At 43.3% G+C, this 22,226-nt stretch overlaps 1 protein-coding gene across 1 annotated transcript in view; it reads left to right on the forward strand.

The window, feature by feature from the left end:
* The first annotated feature begins 816 nt into the window (after positions 1–816).
* Positions 817–22,226, forward strand: part of atp1a2a (ATPase Na+/K+ transporting subunit alpha 2a) — a 36,593-nt gene continuing 15,183 nt past the window's right edge. The window contains exons 1-14 of the mRNA XM_014141076.3: positions 817–969; positions 1,987–2,064; positions 5,108–5,167; positions 5,945–6,148; positions 13,379–13,492; positions 14,160–14,294; positions 14,550–14,667; positions 14,811–15,079; positions 16,251–16,449; positions 16,831–16,940; positions 17,428–17,562; positions 17,791–17,870; positions 20,942–21,051; positions 21,304–21,479. Of these exons, the coding sequence (XP_013996551.1) occupies positions 958–969; positions 1,987–2,064; positions 5,108–5,167; positions 5,945–6,148; positions 13,379–13,492; positions 14,160–14,294; positions 14,550–14,667; positions 14,811–15,079; positions 16,251–16,449; positions 16,831–16,940; positions 17,428–17,562; positions 17,791–17,870; positions 20,942–21,051; positions 21,304–21,479 (1,800 nt within the window). The 5' untranslated portion in view covers positions 817–957. The remainder of the gene's footprint in view (positions 970–1,986; positions 2,065–5,107; positions 5,168–5,944; positions 6,149–13,378; positions 13,493–14,159; positions 14,295–14,549; positions 14,668–14,810; positions 15,080–16,250; positions 16,450–16,830; positions 16,941–17,427; positions 17,563–17,790; positions 17,871–20,941; positions 21,052–21,303; positions 21,480–22,226) is intronic.

Genomic DNA, 22,226 nt, shown 5'->3' on the forward strand with positions numbered 1-22,226 from the left:
GGTCCAACACTCTAACTGCTAGGCTAATTTCCTGTAACGCTACACATTTTGTCATAGGATGGAGAGAAATATTAGCAGTTTTTTTATATGATATCTGAGTGAGAGTGATTAACAAAATAAATGGAGTCTCCCCAGTCAGTAATTCGACCATGATTACTACAGACTAATTTACCAATCTAAAAAATGGTAGCTGACAAGGGCTAATTGAGTTACTGTCAGTGACTGACATAACAAGAGAAAAACTGTTCATCTACTTATATTATTTGCCAATGGTTTTGAATAATGGGAGAAGGCCTAGTATAACTACTTTTCTAATCTTTTGCAATCCTTTTTTGGTGGCAAGTAACACAATATAACTGCTATGGAAGTCATAGTAGATTACATTAGAAATATACAGTGTAGTAGTGTTTCTCTGTAGCTTTCCGTGTGGTGTTAGATTTACCCAGATTAATCACTTGGGTTTGGCTGTGTCTTTGGTAAATTTGGGTAAGATTGTATACAGTGGTCCCTAGCCCTGGTTCCTGCCTGGTTTATTTAGTCCTAAATGATCAGTGTAAAGTAGGGTTGTTATTTAATGGTACACATGAGGTTGATATAGTGTTTTGGTTTGTTTGTTGTTGTTAGTGTTTGTAGTGGTGAGAGAAGGGCTAGCCTAACAGTGCTCTACTGGGGGTGGTTCCTCACACAGGGGGACAGGGAGGGAAACAACAGGTGCAGGTTCCGGCACACAGCCCCCTCTGTGTACCCAGGGGCCGGGGGAGCGATGCTGGGAAGGTTCAGGTTACCCTGACAGGGTGCAAGAGGCAAGGGTAGGAGGGAAGGAGTGGGTGTCAGTCCCAGTCCCAAAAAAAGCCACCCGTGTCTTTTCCATGTGTTAAAGATCAGGACTGTCTGTCTGTCTGTCAGGACGAAACGTCTGTCCTTCACATTTCAACCTAGAGTTGAAACGCTGCAAGCATGGGGAAAGGGGTAAGTTCTCTTAACCTACTTATTCATGCATATACAGAGGGGTATTCTGCTATCCTTTAAACCAGAGCTGGACTCAATTCTATTTGCATTTACAAAGTAAACTCAAAGCATTCCAAAACATTGGTGAATACTTGAATTTCAGTTTACTTCCTGAATTTCCTGAAATGAAAAGGAATTGACCCAAACTCTGCTTTATATATACACATGCACACACACACACATGCAGTCCATCACATGACTATATGGTTGTGTTATGGTTGGGTCAACCTATTGTCTAACACCAACCAGTCATATCTAGAGTTGTAAAATGCCGGTAACTTGGTTGGAGGATTCCGGATATCCTGCTGATGCCAGAAATCTTTCAAACTCAAAAATCTGGACATTTTGGGAAAGTTAGCTAGTCATTTCACATATATATAGTAAGGCATGATGGAAAACCTAAGCTGTTTTTTCTAATAGCGTCTGCTATGATGCTGGTTATGCCGCAGTGAAGAGACACATTGTAAGCACACTGGATAGTAGGATTAGGGCCTAGATAACTGGAATCATCATTATATTATAAATATTTCTATTGACACATATTACAGAATTTCAATTGTATAACTTCTTCAATTCTAGCTGACATTTGTTGTTAGCAGGTGTCTGTTATACAGTATCATAGAGAAGAGCAAATTGGGGAAATTGCTGTGGGAGACATTTCCTGCACTCCACCAGCTCGCTACTCTCTAACAGCCTTTGATTTGCTTTTTCAATGTGTGTCTCTCTCACACATGTTCATTCTCTCTGTCGCTCTTTCACTCATTCACACGTGCTGCTGGGAAACGAGAGTGACATCAGCAGATGATATCCACGATGCTGCATTCTTCAACAGTGACTGTTCCAATCTGAGCAACGCACGCACACGCACACGCACGCACGCACACACGCACACACACACACACACACACACACACTCAGTCGGTCAGTATGTGGGAGGTTTGAGTAAAGTGCTTGTTTAATGTGATAATCATTCCTCAGAGTGGTGCTGAAAATGGAGAAGGGAAGAAGAAGAAGAAGGAGAAGGAACTGGATGAGCTCAAGAAGGAGGTGTCCATGGTGAGAGGTCCCAAATGGCACCCTGTTACCTACCGCGCCTTCCGAAAGTATTCACACCCCTTGCTAAGTCCAAAATGGCACCCAGCGCCTTTTGGAGAAAGTATACCCACCCTTTAACTTATTCCACATTTTGTTGTGTTACAGCCTGAGTTCAAAATGATTCAATTGAGATTTTTTTTTGTCACTGGCCTACACACAATACCCCATAATGCCAAAGTGGAATTATGTTTTCAGTATTTTTACAATTGAATTATAAATGAAAAACTAAAATGTCTTGAGTCAATAAGTATTCAACCCCTTTGTTATGGCAAGACTAAATACATTCAGGAGTACAAATCTGCTTAAAAAGTAATAGCTCAGTTGGTAGAGCATGGTGTTTGCAACGCATGGTGTTTGCAACGCCAGGGTTGTGGGTTCGATTCTCATGGGGGGCCAGCACAGAAAAAAAAAAAGAAAAAAAATGTATGAAATGAAATGTATGCATTCACTACTGTAAGTCGCTCTGGATAAGAGCGTCTGCTAAATGACTAAAATGTAAATGTAAAATGCATGGACTCACTCTGTGTGCAATAATAGTGTTTAATATGATTATTGAATGACTAAACTAATATCTGTACCCCACACATACAATTATCTGTAAGGTCCCTCAGTCAAGCAGTGAATTTCAAACACAGATTCAACCACACTGACCAGGGAGATTTTCCAATGCCTCACAAAGAAGGGCACCTAATGGTAGATTAGTAAAAAAGATAGAAAAGCAGACATTGAATATCCCTTTGAGCATGGTGAAGTTATTAATTACACTTGGGATGGTGTATCAATACACACACTCACTACAAAGATTTAGGCATCCTTCCTAACAGTTGCCAGAGAGGAGGGAAACCCCTCAGAGATTTCACCATGAGGCCAATGGTGACGAAAACAGTTACAGAGTTTAATGGCTGTGATAGGAGAAAACTGAGGATGGATCAACAACATTCTAGTTACTCCACAATACTAACCTAAATGACAGAATGAGAAGAAAGAAGCCTTTACAGAATAAAAAATATTCCAAAACATGCATCCTGTTTGCAATAAGGCACTAAAGTAAAACTGGAAATAACTTTATGTACTGAATACAAAGCATTATGTTTGGGGCAAACACAACACATCACTGAGTACCACTCTTCATATTGTCAAACATGGTGGGCGCTGCATCATGTTATGGGTATACTTGTCATTGGCAAGGACTAGGGAGATTTTTTAAAATAAAAATAAACAGAATTTAGCTAAGCATAGACAAAATCCTAGAAGAAAACCTGGTTCAATCTGCTTTCCAACAGACACTGGGAGACAAATTCACCTTTGAGCAGGACAATAACCTAAAACACATGGCCAAATACATACTGTAGTTGCTTACCAAGACAACATTGAATGTTCCTGAGTGGCCTAATAACAGTTTTGACTTAAATCGGCTTGAAAATCTATGACAAGATCTATGTAATCGCTACCAAAGGTGATTCTAACATGTATTGACTCAGGGGTGTGAATACTTATGTTTTCACTTTGTTATTATGGGGCATTGTGTGTATATAGATGGGTGAGCAAAAAATCTATTTAATCAATTTTGCCACAATCGCCGAAGTTGTAGACCTTACAGTGAAATGCTTACTTACAAGCCCTTAAACTACAATGCAGTTTTAAGAAAAATACCTAAAATAAATAAGAAATAAAAGGAACAAATAATTAAAGAGCAGCAGTCTGGGTAGCCATTTGACTTGATGTTCAGGAGTCTTATGGCTTGGGGTAGAAGCTATTTAGAAGCCTCTTGGACCTAGACTTGGCACTCCGGTACAGCTTGCTGTGCGGTAGCAGAGAGAACAGTCTATGACTAGCGTGGCTCCAGTCTTTGACAATTTTAAGGGCCTTCCTCTGACACCGCCTGGTGTAGAGGTCCTGGATGGCAAGACTTCAGGCTGGAACACAACACAATGTGGAATAAGTCAAGGAGTATGAATACTTTCTGAAGACAATCTATGAACTGCACTACTGTTGACCAGAGCAGTAGTGCACCAAATTAGTCTGGGTACCAGTCTGTTAGTGCCATCAAGCCACTCCTTGTCATGTCAAACATATTTGGAATGATAGCACAAACAGATAAGGGACCAGACTAGCACAAACAGATAAGGGACCAGACTAGCACCTAACAAATAAGGGACCAGACTAGCACCTAACAGATAAGGGATCAGACTAGCACCAAACAAATAAGGGACCAGACTAGCACCAAACAAATAAGGGACCAGACTAGCACGTAACAGATAAGGGACCAGACTAGCACCTAACAGATAAGGGACCAGACTAGCACCAAACAGATAAGGGACCAGACTAGCACCAAACAGATAAGGGACCAGACTAGCACCTAACAGATAAGGGACCAGACTAGCACCAAACAGATAAGGGACCAGACTCGCACCAAACAGATAAGGGACCAGACTAGCACCAAACTGATAAGGGACCAGACTAGCACCAAACAGATAAGGGACCAGACTAGCACCAAACAGATAAGGGACCAGACTAGCACCTAACAGATAAGGGACCAGACTAGCACCAAACAGATAAGGGACCAGACAAGCACCAAACAGATAAAGGACCAGATTAGGACCTAACAGATAAGGGACCAGACTAGCACCAAACAGATAAGGGACCAGACTAGCACCAAACAGATAAGGGACCAGACTAGCACCAAACAGATAAGGGACCAGACTAGCACCAAACAGATAAGGGACCAGACTAGCACCTAACAGATAAGGGACCAGACTAGCACCAAACAGATAAGGGACCAGACTAGCACAAACAGATAAGGGACCAGACTAGCACCTAACAGATAAAGGACCAGACTAGCACCAAACAGATAAGGGACCAGACTAGCACCTAACAGGGAATAGGGTTGCCATCTGGCTGTCACGTGTGTCAAAACGTGATTGTGCTAAGTTTGATTTTGAATAGTGACCTGGCTGTGACAGTACATTTGAGGAAGTCAGATTATTCTGCTGTTCTTTCTCAGGATGATCACAAGATATCATTGGACGATCTGGGAAGACGCTACGGAGTCGACCTGACTCGGGTAACAAGCATGCACAAACACACACACACCGACACACACCGACACACACCGACACACACACACACACACACACACACACACACACACACACACACACACACACACACACACACACACACACACACACAACACACACACACACACACACACACACACACACACACACACACACACACACACACACACACACACACACACACACACACACACACACACACACACACACACACACACACACACACACACACACAGCTGCTTTCTCTTCCTTCTGCTCTGCTATTTAATAACTTTAGTCTCCCAGGCCTGATCTAATCTCTACATAGCTATTGCCTCTATCCTCGCTACACACACAGACACAACTGTTACTTTGGTCCATGGTGGTCCAAATTGAGTCCACAGGGTTCTCATCCCTGTCCCACATTGGAACGCAGCCAAGGGATCTTTATTAGTTGTGTTCAGTGGTATTATAGTGAATATCAGTGAAGTAACAGAGGTCTGTATATCACATCTTTAATCCTACTGACCTTATCTCACACAGAACCACAATGTTGTTCAGTGGCCATATTGGAAATGGACGCCAGAGACAAAATCAATGATGGCACTATAGTCAAAAATACTTCTTTAGACATGTCATAGTTGTGATGTGAAATGTGGTGCTTCTATCACAAAGGGCAACTACAAATAAAAAACCTGATTCTGTTGTTGTGAATTGTACTGTCTCCGTAGTGATGGTGTGTCTATTGACTTATTCCTTGACGGACGGTACTTGTGTTCCAGGGTCTGACCAATGCCAAGGCTCTGGAGGTGCTGGCCAGGGAGGGGCCCAATGTGTTGACTCCTCCTCCCACCACCCCAGAGTGGGTGAAGTTCTGCCGTCAGCTGTTCGGGGGTTTCTCCTTGCTCCTCTGGATCGGTGCCATCCTCTGCTTCCTGGCCTACAGTATCCAGGTGGCCACAGAGGACGAGCCAGCCAATGACAACGTAAGAACCACCACAAGGCTAGACAACATAACATCTGTTCACTACACGATAACACTCCAGTCCTTTGCACAGCCATGGCCCTTTGATCCCATTCGGTGGCTATCAATCACTCCAGATTCCCTACAGTATAGCAGTCTATACACTACAACCCTTCTTTACATCTAACATGGTCTATCAGCCAGACTATTGTACGTTATATGTTCATGTCAGTTATTAGCCTGAGTCCCAGATCTGTGTGTGCTCTGGCCTTTTGTAATGGGACTGAGTAACAAGGAGATGGCACGATATAGCACAAACAGACTGGCACTCAGGCTATATAGTCACAGACTGGCACTCAGGTTATATAGTCACAGACTGGCACTCAGGCTATATAGTCACAGACTGACACTCAGGCTATATAGTCACAGACTGACACTCAGGCTATATAGTCACAGAATGACACTCAGGCTATATAGTCACAGACTGGCACTCAGGCTATATAGTCACAGACTGGCACTCAGGCTATATAGTCACAGACTGGAACTCAGGTTATATAGTCACAGACTGGCACTCAGGCTATATAGTCACAGACTGGCACTCAGGCTATATAGTCACAGACTGACACTCAGGCTATATAGTCACAGACTGGCACTCAGGTTATATAATCACAGACTGGCACTCAGGTTATATAGTCACAGACTGGCACTCAGGCTATATAGTCACAGACTGGCACTCAGGCTATATAGTCACAGACTGACACTCAGGTTATATAGTCACAGACTGGCACTCAGGCTATATAGTCACAGACTGGCACTCAGGCTATATAGTCACAGACTGGCACTCAGGCTATATAGTCACAGACTGGCACTCAGGTTATATAGTCACACACTGGCACTCAGGTTATATAGTCACAGACTGGCACTAAGGCTATATAGTCACAGACTGGCACTCAGGTTATATAGTCACAGACTGGCACTCAGGCTATATAGTCACAGACTGGCACTCAGGCTATATAGTCACAGACTGGCACTCAGGCTATATAGTCACAGACTGGCACTCAGGCTATATAGTCACAGACTGACACTCAGGTTATATAGTCACAGACTGGCACTCAGGCTATATAGTCACAGACTGGCACTCAGGTTATATAGTCACAGACTGGCACTCAGGTTATATAGTCACAGACTGGCACTCAGGCTATATAGTCACAGACTGGCACTCAGGTTATATAGTCACAGACTGGCACTCAGGTTATATAGTCACAGACTGGCACTCAGGCTATATAGTCACAGACTGGCACTCAGGCTATATAGTCACAGACTGGCACTCAGGCTATATAGTCACAGTACCGTTATTAGCGAACACTGCCTATTGTAATCAGTGCACACCTGACTGCAAACATATTACATGCTACGTACTACAAACAACCATCGTCATCATCAACATAAACTTCACTTCACAGACTAATATGTTGATATTATGTCATATACTGTTCAGTGCAAAGCCAATAACCTATACATAAAAAAAAATGTGCACGCATGACTGTAAATAGCTTTGGATTAGGGTTGTAAACTATGTTACTAGAATCTTTTGACGTTTACCAGTAAACTACCAGAATTTTGGTAATTTTCACGTTTTTAAGTTTTATTTTATCAGATGACATCTAGTGGTATTTTGGGGTACTTCAGATTATTACAGGTATCTGTAATTATCTCTGTCGCTCTGTGTGGCCGTTTCACATGTCAAATATAAAAAATAATAGTTGGAAGATAATAACCTTTGTCTGCTCATCCTGTTGTCTCTCTCTCTACCTCCCCTTCTCTCTCTTTCTCTCTACCTCCCCCTCTTTCTCTCTCTCTACCTCCCCCCTCTCTCTCTACCTCCCCCTCTCTCTCTCTACCTCCCCCTCTCTCTCTCTCTCTCTCTACCTCCCCCCCCCTCTCTCTCTCTCTCTCTCTCTCTCTCTCTCTACCTCCCCCTCTCTCTCTCTCTCTCTCTACCTCCCCCCTCTCTCTCAACCTCCCCCACTCTCTCTCTACCTCCCCCTCTCTCTCTCTCTACCTCCCTCTCTCTCGCTCACAAATCTTGCTGCGGTGATGGCACACTGTGGTATTTCACCCAGTAGATATGGGAGTTTATCAAAATTGGGTTTGTTTTCGAAGTCTTTGTGGATCTGTGTAATCTGAGGGAAATATGTGTCTCCAATACGGTCATACATTGGGCAGGAGGTTAGGAAGTGCAGCTCAGTTTCCACCTCATTTTGTGGGCAGTGTGCACATAGCCTGTCTTCTCTTGAGAGCCAGGTCTGCCTACGGTGACCTTTCTCAATAGCAAGGCTATGCTCACTGAGACTGTAGATAGTCAAAGCTTTCCTTAAGTTTGGGTCAGTCTCAGTGGTCAGGTATTCTGCCACTGTGTACTCTCTGTTTATGGCCAAATAGCATCCTAGTTTGCTCTGTTTTTAAGTAAATTCCAAGTTATTGTCTTTTTGCTTTCTCATGATTTGGTTGGGTCAAATTGTGTTGTTGTCTTGGGGCTCTGTGGGGTCTGTTTGTGTTTGTGAACATCATTAGGTCCAGCTTGCTTAGGGGACTCTTCTCCGGTTCATATCTCTGTAGGTGATGGCTTTGATATGGAAGGTTTGGGAATTGCATCCTTTTAGATGGTTGAAGAATTTAACTGCTCTTTTCTGGATTTTGATAATTAGTGGGTATCGGCCTAATTCTGCTCTGCATGCATTATTTGTTGTTTTACGTTGTACACAGGATATTTTTGCAGAAATCTGCATGCAGAGTCTCAATTTGGTGTTTGTCATATTTTGTGAATTCTTGGTTGGTGAACGGACTCCAGAGCTCACAACCATAAAAGGCAATGGTTTCTTTAACTGATTCAAGTATTTTTAGCCAGATCCTAATTGGTATGTCGAATTTTATGTTCCTTTTGATGGCATAGAAGGCCCTTCTTGCCTTGTCTCTCAGATCGTTCACAGCTTTGTGGAAGTTACCCGTGGCACTGATGTTTAGGCCGAGGTATGTATAGTTTTTTGTGCGCTCTAGGGCAACGGTGTCTAGATGGAATTTATATTTGTGGTTCTGGCAACGGGACCTTTTTTGGAACACCATTATTTTATCCTTACTGAGATTTACTGTCAGGGCCCAGGTCTGACAGAATCTGTGCAGAAGATCTAGGTACTGCTGAAGGCCCTCCATGATTGGGGACAAAAGCACCAAATAATTAGCAAACAGGAGACATTTGACTTCAGATTCTAGTAGGGTGAGGCCAGTTGCTGCAGACTATTCTAGTGCCTTCGCCAATTCGCTGATATATATGTTGAAGAGGGAGGAACTTAAGCTGCATCCCTGTCTCACCCTCCGGGTCTGTGGAAAGAAATGTGTGTGTTTTTTGCCAATTTTAACTGCACACTTGTTGTTTGTGTACATGGATTTTATAATGTTGTATGTTGTTCTCCCGACACCACTTTCCATCAATTTGTATAGCAAACCCTCATGCCAAATTGAGTCAAAAGCTTTTTTGAAATCAACAAAGCATGAGAAGACTTTGCCTTTGTTTTGGTTTGTTTGTTTGCCAAATAGGGTGAACACGTGGTCTGTCGTACAATAATTTTCTATAAAGCCAATTTGACATTTGCTCAGTACATTGTTTTCCCTGAGTAAATGTACGAGTGTGCTGTTAATGATAATGCAGAGGATTTTCCCAAGGTTGCTGTTGACGCATATCCCACAGTATATGTTGCGGTCAAATTTATCTCCACTTTTGTGGATTGGGGTGATCAGACCTTGTTTCCAAACATTGGCGAAGATGCCAGAGCCAAGGATGATTTAAAGAGTTTAAGTATAGCCAATTGGAATGTGTGGTCTGTATATTTTATCATTTCATTGAGGATACCATCAACACCATAGGCCTTTTTAAGTTGGAGGGATTGTATTTTGTCCTGTAGTTCATTCAATGTAATTGGAGAATCCAGTGGGTTCTGGTAGTCTTTAATAGTTGATTCTAAGATTTGTATTTGATCATGTATATGTTTTTGCTGTTTGTTCTTTGTTATAGGGCCAAAAAGATTGGAGGAGTGGTTTACCCACACATCCCCTTTTTGGATAGATAATTCTTTGTGTTGTTGTTTGTTTTCCCAGAAGTGGTTAGAGTCTATGGATTCTTCAATTACATTGAGCTGATTTCTGACGTGCTGTTCCTTCTTTTTCCGTAGTGTATTTCTGTATTGTTTTAGGGATTCACCATAGTGAAGGCGTAGACTCAGATTTACTGGGTCCCTATGTTTTTGGTTGGATAGGTTTCTCAATTTCTTTCTTCTGTTTTTGCGTTCTTCATCAAACCATTTGTCATTGTTGTTAATTTTCTTCAGATTTATGTTTGACATTTTTAGATTTGACAGGGAAGTTAAGTGGTCAAATATACTGTTTAGGTTTTCTACTGCCAAGATTACACCTTCACTATTACAGTGGAATGTTTTGTCCAGGAAGTTGTCTAAAAGGGATTTAATGTATTGTTGGCTAATTGTTTTTTGGTAATTTTCCACACTACTTTCCTTCCATCTATAGCCTTTCTTAATATTATTCAGCTCCTTTGATTTGATGCCTCATGATTGAGTATTGCTCTGTTCAAGTAGACTGAGATTTTTTTGTGATCTGATAGGGGTGTCAGTGGGCTGACTGTGAACTCTCTGAGAGACTCTGGGTTGAGGTCAGTGATAGTAGTCTACAGTACTACTGCCAAGAGATGATAAGTGTACGAAGCCTACCATTGACTATGTACATACCCAGCGTGCGACAGAGCTGCAGGAGTTGTGACCAATTTTTGTTGTTTTGTCATAGTTGTAGCTAGGGGGACATTTTTGGGAGGGAATGCTGTCACCTCCAGGTAGGTGTTTGTCCCCCTGTGTGCTGAGGGTGTCAGGTTCTGGCATTTAGGTCGTCACAGACTAGTACATGTCCCTGGGCCTGGAAATGATTGATTTCCCCCTCCAGGGTGGAGAAGCTGCCTTCATTAAAGTATGGGGATTCTAGTGGGGGAATAATTGTAGGTAGCACACAGGAGGACTTTTTTCTCTGTTAAGATAATTTCCTTTTGAATTTCTAACCAAATGTAAAATGTTCCTGTTTTGATTAATTTAATAGAATGAGTTTGGTCTGCTCTATACCAAATGAGCATACCCCCTGAGTCCCTTCCCTGTTTCACACCTGGTAGTTTGGTTAATCGGACTACCAGCTCTCTGTAACCTAGAGGGCAGCCAGTGGGTCCATCTCCTCTAAACCATGTTTCTTGTAGGATGACAATGTATGTGTTTCTGATTTCTTTGGTGAAGTCCAGGTTCCTGCTCTTAGGCCAAAGGCAGAATACCTCAGGCCTTGGATATTCCAGGATGAGATAGTGAAGGCTTTGTGTTCCATAAAGTGTCCAATGTTGTTAGTCGTGTCATTTGGTCTCAGACCAATAAGTGAGGGCAGAGCCTCACTTGTTTGCCAGCTCATAGCCTGGGCTTATATGTGACTTCCATGTTGAGGCCCACTTTGCGGGGGTGGGGGGCATGGGGTGGGCAGGAGGGGCATAGGTCTGATCTGAGGGAGCCTAAATGGGGTGTGGTTGACTTGGGGAGATGTTGATTGGTTGGGGTGGGGGTGTGGATGTGGCTGGTGGTGCTGTGGTCTGGATGTATGTCCTCTCAGCGTGGGTCCTTTATGTCTAGGTCTGGCGGGGGGGCGCAGGTCTGGGAGAGTGTCTCGCTGGTCTGGGCGGTGTGTCTATTGATCTGTTACTCCTGTGTGAGGTGTTGGGGCTGTGGTTGAGGGCGATGTCCTTCAGTGTCCGGGCGAAGGTGGGCACTGCTGCCTTGTATAGGTGGACCTGGTCATAAAGGCTGTTCAAGTCCAGGGTGGAGTGGTGGGCCAGGTAAACATTTGGTTGTAAGGCACAGTCATGGGAAATACTTGTGTTTACCCGCTGTATGGTAGCAGGGTGGGGATAACCACGTGCGTTGGGGAAAGTAGAAGAAGATTTTTCAATCACTCCCTTGAGTGCTGTGGCCACACTTTCCTGCTGTGCTCTCAGGTCGTTTTTGCCTGTGTGTATTATTATGTGGTTGGGTGACCCTAGTTGGTCCTCAGACAGAAGGTCTAGGGCGTGCTGGGTGTTTGGACACCAGAGTTTAGACACTGTGTGTTTGGGAAAAAGTTTATTTTCTTGTATATATTTCCCATTTGAGTCCATAAGGTGTACAATCTGTGGCTTGTATATGTCTTCTGTGGGTGTGGGGGGGTTTTCAGAAGGGCTATCAGGGTGGCTGACAGGGGGGGTGCTCAGAGGGGGTGGTATCCCCTTGGCTTGGAGTTCTTCATTTGTCTGTCCTGCTGTGATGTCGTCAGGGTCTGGGGTGGACTGTTCTACTGTGGTGTCAAGATATTGGTTGGGTGCTGAGGTGGGCTGTTCTGCTGGCTTCTCTGTGGGGGTGGCCACCTCTCTAATGGGTTGTTCTCTGTCACACACCACCCCCCTCACCCTCTCCTCCAGCAGTCTGATCCTCTCCACCACCCCCCTCACCTTCTCCTCCAGCAGTCTGATCCTGTCCTGTTGATGTCGTCTTACCACAATCCAGAGTGCAGATATGTCTCTCTCTAGTTCCAGCTGTCATCAGGGCAAAGGGTGGCTACTTTGAAGAATCTAAAAAAATATATATATTGATTTGTTTAACACTTTTTTGGTTACTACATGATTCCATGTGTTTTATGTGTCATAGTTTTGATGTCTTCACTATTATTCTAAAATAAAGAAAAACCCTTGAATGAGTAGCTGTGTCCAAACTTTTGATTGGTACGGTACTATAGTCAAAGCTTTCCTTAAGTTTGGGTCAGTCACAGTGGTCTGTGTACCCTCTGTTTAGGGCCAAATAGCATTCTAGTTTGCTCTGTTTTTTTGTAATTTTTTTCCAATGTGTCAAGTAATTATTAAAAAAAAATAAAAAATGATTTGGTTGGGTCTAACTCTCTCTCTCTTTCTCTAATTGTCTCTCTCTCTCTTCCCTCTCTCTTTCAATTAAATGAAATTCAAAGGGATTTATTGGCATGGGAAACATGTTTACATTGCCAAAGCAAGTTAAATGTTTCTCTCTCTCTCTCTGTCTCTCTCTGTCTCTCTCTCTGTCTCTCTCTGTCGCTCTCTCTCTCTCTCTCTCTGTCTCTCTCTCTCACTCTCTTTCCCTCCCTCCCTTTCCCATAATAGTTGTACCTGGGTGTGGTCTTGTCAGCTGTGGTCATCATAACTGGCTGTTTCTCCTACTACCAAGAGGCCAAGAGCTCCCGCATCATGGACTCCTTCAAGAACATGGTTCCTCAGGTGAGCTGAGACTGCACAGTGTACGTGTGATTCCGAAATGGCACCCTATTTCCTTTATAGTGCACTACTTTTGACCAGGGCCCAGGGCCCTATTTCCTCTATAGTGCACTACTTTTGACCAGGTCCCAGGGTGCTGGTTAGAGGTAATGCACTATATAGTGTGTAAGGTGCAATTTGGGACGCCGACAGTTCGTAAAGGCTATAACAGTTCGTAAAGGCTATAACACTTGTATAGTCTTAGATTTAGACTAATTTTCTGTAATATAATAACAATATATGCCATTTAGCAGACGTTTTTATCCAAAGCGACTTACAGTTGCTTGTGCATACAATTCATGTATGGGTGGTCCTGGGAATTGAATCCTCTATGCTGGCGTTATAAGTACCAAGCTCTACTAACTGAGCTTCAGAGGACCATTTTCTTTCCTTTGAGTGCCTCGAGTGGGCCTTACACTGACTTGATAAGCATAATAAGCTTACCCAACATAACACAGCTAATAATTTGAGCCAACTTTGGATTTGCCAATGAATGTTTGCCAAAAAACGTTTAATTCTCTTGTTTCATCCTCCCCTTTGTCTTTTTCTTTCATCCCTCCTCTCGCTTATCCATCCCTCCATCCCTCCATCCCTCCTTCACTCCATCCCTCCAACCCTCCATCCCTGGCAGCAAGCCCTAGTGATCAGGGAAGGAGAGAAGATGACAATCAATGCAGAGCTAGTGGTGAGGGGAGACCTGGTGGAGATCAAAGGGGGAGACAGGATCCCTGCCGACCTCCGAGTCGTCTCAGCCGCGGGCTGCAAGGTAAGGAGAGGGGAGGGGAGGGGAGTGGAAGGGAGGGAGGGGAAGAGAGGAGATTAGAGGGGAGGGGAGGGGAGGAGGAGGGGGAAGGAGAGGGGAGGGGAGGGGAGTGGAAGGGAGGGGAAGAGAGGAGATTAGAGGGGAGGAGGAGAGGGAAGGAGAGGAGAGGAGGAGATGGGAGGGAGTCCAAGAAGGCTGGATCATATAGTTTCTCTCTTTCTCTCTTTCTTGATAACTTTTTTCTGTCTGTGTGTGAAGGTGGATAACTCCTCTCTGACTGGAGAATCAGAGCCTCAGACACGCACACCGGAGTTCACCCATGAGAACCCCCTGGAGACTCGAAACATCGCCTTCTTCTCAACCAACTGTGTGGAGGGTCAGTAGGACAAATCCTTTCCTGTCTTTTTATTCATTTATTTTGTATTTAACCTTTATTTATATAGGAAGTCCCATTGAAGTCAGAAGACATGTTTTACAAGGGAGACCTGACCTGACCCCCCCCATCACTCCCTCCCTCAGGTACAGCCCATGGTGTAGTAGTAGGGACTGGAGACCATACAGTGATGGGTCGTATTGCCACCCTGGCCTCTGGGCTGGAGACGGGCCAGACTCCCATCAATATGGAGATTGAACACTTCATTCAACTGATCACGGCCGTGGCTGTATTCCTGGGGGTCAGCTTTTTCATCCTGGCCATCATCCTGGGGTATACCTGGCTGGAGGCCGTCATCTTCCTCATTGGCATCATCGTCGCCAATGTCCCCGAGGGCCTGCTGGCCACAGTCACTGTGAGTTAAGCCTTGTATGTCCGAGCCAGAATGACCCATAGTGCAGGAGCCCATCTCCTGTACACCCCTGGACAGGATGCTAGTCTGTCAAAGCGACCGTCACTGTGAGTCTGACTGTTATATGGGCCAAATCATTTTTTTAATAAGCAGTGGGGAAGTCCTTCTCCTTACATATGTTTTATTTATTGGATAGGACAGAGAGGTGGAGAGGGATCTCACCATCTACGCTATGGAGCTCCGTTTGTGTCGCGTTGCAAAAAAATTCAGCTGCACAAAAGTACATAGAACTACGTGCAGAACTACGCAAACAAAGATCTGTCGGATCCATTGAGGATCCATTGCATAGACTGTGTGGAGCCCTTAAGAGCAGTGGGCCAGATTCAAACCCAAACTCTCTCTCTCTCCATCATCCATCTCTCCATCCATCTCTCTCTCTCTCTCTCTCTCTCTCTCTCTCTATCATCCATCTCTCTCTCTCTCCATCCATCTCCATCCATCCATCCATCCATCCATCCATCCATCCATCCATCCATCCATCCATCTCTCTCTCTCTCTCTCTCTCTCTCTCTCTCTCTCTCTCTCTCTCTCTCTCTTTTTCCATCCCTCTTCATCCATCCACCTCTCTCCCTCCATCCATCTGTCTCTCCATCATCTCTCTCTCTCTTCATCCATCCCTTCTCCATCCATCTCTCTCTCTCTTCATACATCTCTCCATCCATCCATCTATCTCTCCCTCTCTCTCCATCCATCCATCCATGTCTCCATCCATCTCTCTTTCTCCATCCAACCATCTCTCTCTCTCCATCATCTCTCTCTCCATCCATCTCTCTCTCTTCATACATCTCTCCATCCATCCATCTCTCCCTCTCTCTCTCCATCCATCTCTCTTTCTCCCTCCATCAATCCATGTCTCCATCCATCTCTCTTTCTCCATCCATCCATCTTTCTCCATTCATCATCTCTCCATCCATCTCTCTCTCTCTCTCTGTACATCTCTCCATCCATCTCTCTCTCTCTCTCATCCATCTCTCTCTCCATCCACCTCTCTCTGTCTCTCTCTCCATCCATCCATCTCTCTCTCTCTCTCTCTCTCTCTCTCTCTCTCTCTCCATCCATCCATCCATCCATCCATCCATCCAACCCCCCCACCCCCTCCCCCTCTCTCTCTCAGGTATGTCTCACCCTCACTGCCAAGCGTATGGCCAAGAAGAACTGCCTGGTCAAGAATCTGGAGGCTGTGGAGACCCTGGGTTCTACATCCACCATCTGTTCCGACAAGACAGGCACCCTGACCCAGAACCGCATGACCGTGGCCCACATGTGGTTCGACAACATGATCCATGAGGCCGACACTACGGAGGACCAGTCTGGTGAGACCACCCACAGACATCATCTGTCTTTTCTACACTCAACCAGACACATTGAATTAGCGGACTACTCTGCTCTGAAAAATGAGCTGAATTATAATATGAATGCTGATACTGATAGAGCTAATTCACATTGACACAGTGCATCATTCCTCTAAGTCTAGGGTTGCAAAATGACCAGGTTTTCCAGAAATCCCAGTTGGAAGATTCCCAGAATCAGGATGAAAAACACAGGAAATCTGGGAATCCTTCAACCGGGAATTTCTTGAAAACCTGGGAATTTGGGGAAAGTAACCAGAATTTTGCAACCCTAGCTCAGTCACATTGATACAGTACACCCTCCCTCTGTAAAGTCTAATGCTTCTCATGTGTTCTCTCTCTCAGGTGCTACCTTTGATAAGAGCTCGGCTACATGGCATGCTCTGTCCCGTGTTGCTGGACTCTGTAACCGTGCTGAGTTCAAAGCTGGGCAGGAAAACTTCCCCATTCTGAAGGTAGGGAATGTTCACATAGAGTTGGCTAGATGGCACATAAAACATGCTTTGTAGCAAGGGTGTGCTCTATCCAACTCTATGAAGGCCCACTTTAAACCTATACCCATGTGACTAAATATAATTTAGCCACACCCACTGTCTGCATTCCAAATGGTGCTTATTTAGTGCACTTAATATGAAAGTTGGTAGAGCATTTGTGCTTGGAACGCCAGGGTTGTGAGTTCGTTTCCCACGAGGGACCAGTAAAACAAATATGAAAATGTATACATTCACTACTGTTAGTTGCTCTGGATAAAAGCGTCTGCTTTAAAAAAAAAAACGTTTTGGGGAAGCAGACATTGAATCGAATAAAATCCCTTCATTACTGCTACAATAACAGCAGAGTTCCATACTGAAAGTACTGACAATATTTTCCCAGCCAGCAACCCATTCTGACAATGTGAATAGACTGTCTCCTACTGACTGTTTGATGCTGTGTGTTTCTTAGAGGGACACTGCGGGCGATGCGTCGGAATCTGCTCTGTTGAAATGTATTGAGCTCTCCTGTGGGTGTGTCCGCTCCATGAGAGAAAGAAACGCCAAAGTGGGAGAGATACCCTTCAACTCGACCAACAAGTACCAGGTATATAATTACCCCCTACAACCATTTACTACACAAACATATACATCAAAGAAACAACTGCAGAAACCAAAATGAATTTATTTGTTGTAAAAAAACACCTACAGAACTATCCAAGTCCTTTGAACCACCAAATATGTAATGACAGCAAAGATAAAAAGTTGAAAATGTAAAAACCACTTCCCACTAATATATACTCTTATCTTCTACCATCTCTCTCTCCTTTTAAAGCTATCCATTCATGAACAAGAGGACAATGAAAATGGCCACCTACTCGTTATGAAGGGAGCACCTGAAAGAATATTGGACAGGTATTTATTTACATCAAACCTGACCAACCAATGTGTCTCTCAATGTGTAGATACCAAAGAGTTGGATAGAGATATTTGGATATAGTACTCAATGGTGCTGCGAATGCTGTCAAAGAAACCATTATGCCAAAGATACATAGAAGTGCCCTCTATCCAACTCTATGGTAGATACATATTTTATTTGTCACGCGCGCTGAATACAACCTTACAGTGATCAGCATGGCAGATCATACAGCGCCTTCAGAAAGTATTCATACCCCTTGACTTTTTCCACATTTTGTTGTGTTACGGCCTGAATTTAAAATGGATTAAATTAAGATTATGTGTCATTGGTCTACACACAATACCTCATAATGGAATTACACCGAAAGAAATATAAACGCAGCATGCAACAATTCATATAAGTAAATCAGTCAATTTAAATGAATTCATTAGGTCCAAATCTATGGACTTCACATGACTGGGAATTTAGATATGAATCAGTTGGTCACAGATACCTTAAAAAAACAGGTAGGGGCGTGGATCAGAAACCCAGTCAGTATCTGGTGTGACCACCATTTGTCTCATGCAGCGCGACACATCTCCTTCGCATTGACTTGATCAGGCTGTTGATTGTGGCCTGTGGAATGTTGTCCCAATCCTCTTCAATGGCTGTGCGAAGTTTCTGGATATTGGTTGGAACTGGAACACGCTGTCGTATTGTGTTCATTGTCTGTTGCTTATGCCTGCCCAGACCATAACCCCACCGCCACCATGAGGCACCCTGTTCACATTGCTGACATCAGCAAATTACACGACGCACATGCTGTCTGCCATCTGTCCGGTACAGTTGAAACTGTGAATAGTCCGTGAATAGCACACTTCTCCAGTGTGCCAGTTGCCATCAAAGGAGAGTTTTTTCCCACTGAAGTCGGTTACAACGCCGAATTGCAGTCAGGTCAAGACCCTGGTGAGAACGACGACCACGTGGATGATCTTCCCTGAGACGGTTTCTGACAGTTTGTACAGAAATTCTTCAGTTGGCAAATGCACAGTGTTATCAGCTGTCCGGGTGGCTGGTCTCAGATGATCCCACATGTTAAGAAGCCAGATGTGTAGGTCCTGGGCTGATGTGGTTATATGTGGTTTGCGGTTGTGAGGCTGGTTAGATGTACTGCCAAGTTCTCTAAAATAATGTTGGAGGCGGCTTATGGTAGAAAAATGAACATTCAATTATCTGCCAATTGTACGCTCCATAAAAACGTGTATATCTGTGGCATTGTGTTGTGTGACAAAACTGCACATTTTAGACTGTCCTTTTTTTGCCCCCAGCACAAGGTGCACCTGTGTAATGATCATGCTATTTAATTAGCTTCTGATATGCCACACCTGTCAGGTGGATAGATTATCTTGGAAAAGGAGAATTGCTCACTAACACGGATGTAAACACATTTGTGCACAACATTTGAGAGAAATAAGCTTGTTGTGCTTACCAAACATTTCTGGGATCTTTTATTTCAGCTCATGAAGCATGGGACCAACACTTTACATGTTACGTTTACATTTTTGTTCAATGTATGCTTTTAGAAATGTTTACAAATGAATACTAAATGAAAAGCTGAAACATCTTGAGTCAATAAGTATTTAACCCCTTTGTTATGGCAAGCCTAAATAAGTTCAGGAGTAAAAATGTGCTTAATAAATTGCGTGGACTCACTCTGTGTGCAATAATAGTGTTTAACATGATTTTTGAATGACTACCTCTGTACCCCACACATACAATTATCTGTAAGGTCCCGCAGTCGAGCAGTGAATTTCAAACACAGATTCAACTACAAAGACAAGGGAGGAAGAAGAGGAAGGAAACCGCTCAGGGATGTCAGCATGAGGCCAATTGTGTCTTTAAAACAGTTACAGACTTTAATGGCTGTCATATGAGAAAACGGAAGATAGATCCACATCATTGTAGTTACTCCACAATACTAACCTAACTAACAGAGAAGGAAGCCTATACAGAATAAAACATATTCCAAAACATGCATCCTGTTTGCAATAAGGCACTGAAGTAAAACTGCAAAAAATGTGGCAAAGAAATTAACTTTATGTCCTGAATACAAAGCATTATGTTTGGGGCAAATCCAACACATCACTGAGTACCACTCTTCATATTGTCAAGCATGGTGGTGGCTGCATCATGTTATGGGTGTGCTTGTCATCGACAATGAATTGGGAGTTTTTTAGGATAAAAAGAAAAGGAATGGAGCTAAGCACAGTCAAAATCCTAGAGGAAAACCTGGTTCAGTCTGCTTTCCAACAGGCCCTGGGACAAAAAATTCACCTTTCAGCAGGACAAAAACCTAAAACACATGGCCAAATATATATTGTAGTTGCTAACCAAGATGACATTGAATGTTCCTGAGTGGCTTAGTTACAGTTTTGACTTAAATCGGCTTGAAAATCTATGACAAGACTTTAAAATGGCTGTCTAGCAATGATCAACAACCAACTTGACAGAACCTGAATATTTTTTTTTATAGTAATGCGCAAATATTGTACAATCCAGGCATGCAAAGCTCTTAGATTGTAATCACTGCCTAAGGTGATTGTAACATATTTTGACACAGGTGTTTGAATATTTATGTAAATTATATCTTTCTGTATTTCATTTTCATACAATGTGCTAACATTTCTAAAAACATGTTTTGACTTTGTCATTATGGGGTATTGTGTTTAGATGGGAAAGAAAAAAATGAATTTAATCCATTTTGAATTCAAGCTGTAACACAACAACATGTGGAATAAGTCAACTGGAATGAATACTTTCTGAAGGGACTGTATCTCACAGATTTCTTTTTACACCTTTATTTAACTAGGCAAGTCAGTTAAGAACAAATTCTTATTTACAATGACAGCCTAGGAACAGTGGGTTAACTGCCTTGTTCAGGGGCAGAACGACAGATTTGTACCTTGTCAGCTCGGGGATTCAAACTTGCAACCTTTCGGTTACTAGTCCAACGCGCTAACCACTAGGCTACGCTGCCGCCCCTTTGACAGCAACAGGTGAATAATAACCGCTATTGTGCGTCTCTCAGGTGCAGCACCATCTTGATCCACGGCCAGGAGGTTCCAATGGACGCCAACTGGAACGAAGCTTTCCAGAGTGCCTACATGGAGCTGGGAGGGCTGGGAGAGAGAGTTCTAGGTACGTACACTACAGCACACAGGTTGAGTCCCAAATGGCACTATGTTTGCTATATCTGGACCACACATGCCACCTGGCTATTATCTGTGCCTTTCCTCTTCACGTCCCATCTCCTGATCTGTTCCTTACATCTGTACCATCATAAACACTCAATAAAATACAAAAGAGCATCAGAACCTTGATCTCCTTCCACCCAAAAATTACAAAAATAAAAGAGTTCCTGTCTGTTTGTTGTGTTTCTCTCTCCATCAGGGTTCTGCCACTTGCCCCTGTCTCCGGCCCAGTTCCCTCGGGGCTTCTCCTTTGACTGTGAGGAAGTCAACTTCCCTATAAAAGGGCTGTGTTTTGTTGGTCTCATGTCCATGATCGACCCTCCTCGCGCCGCCGTCCCCGACGCTGTGGGGAAATGCCGCTCCGCAGGGATTAAGGTGAGTGGCACAATAAACCAACCAACCAACCATTCAACCAACCACCTAATCAATAAACCAACCAACAAACCATTCAACAAATCACCTAACAATCACCTAATCAATAAACAAACCAACAAACCATTCAACTAATCACCCAATCAATAAACCAACCAACAAACCATTCAACCGACCACCTAATCAATAAACCAACCAACAACCAACTAATCAATAAACAAACCAACAAACCATTCAACCAACCAACCACCTAATCAATAAACCAACCAACAACCAACTAATCAATAAACAAACCAACAAACCATTCAACCAACCAACCACCTAATCAATAAACCAACCAACAAACCATTCAACCAATCAGCTAATCAATAAACCAACCAACAAACCATTCAACCAATCACCTTATCAATAAACCAACCAACAAACCATTCAACCAATCACCTAATCAATAAACCAACCAACAACCAACCACCTAATCAATTAATCAATGAATCAATCAATAACCAACTAATTAATCAATTAATCAACTAACCAACTAATCAATTACTCAACCAACCAACTAATCAATTACTCAACCAACCAACTAATCAATTAATCAACCAACAACCAACTAATTAATCAATTCACCAGCCAACCAACCAACCAACCAACCAATAAATAAATCAACCAACCAACTACCTAATCAATTAATTAATCAACCAACCAACTAACTATTCAATTAATCAACCAAACAACCAACCAACCAACTAA

The sequence above is a fragment of the Salmo salar genome, chromosome 14 (assembly GCF_965601325.2).
Source record: "Salmo salar chromosome 14, fSalSal1, whole genome shotgun sequence".
Lineage (NCBI taxonomy): Eukaryota > Metazoa > Chordata > Actinopteri > Salmoniformes > Salmonidae > Salmo > Salmo salar.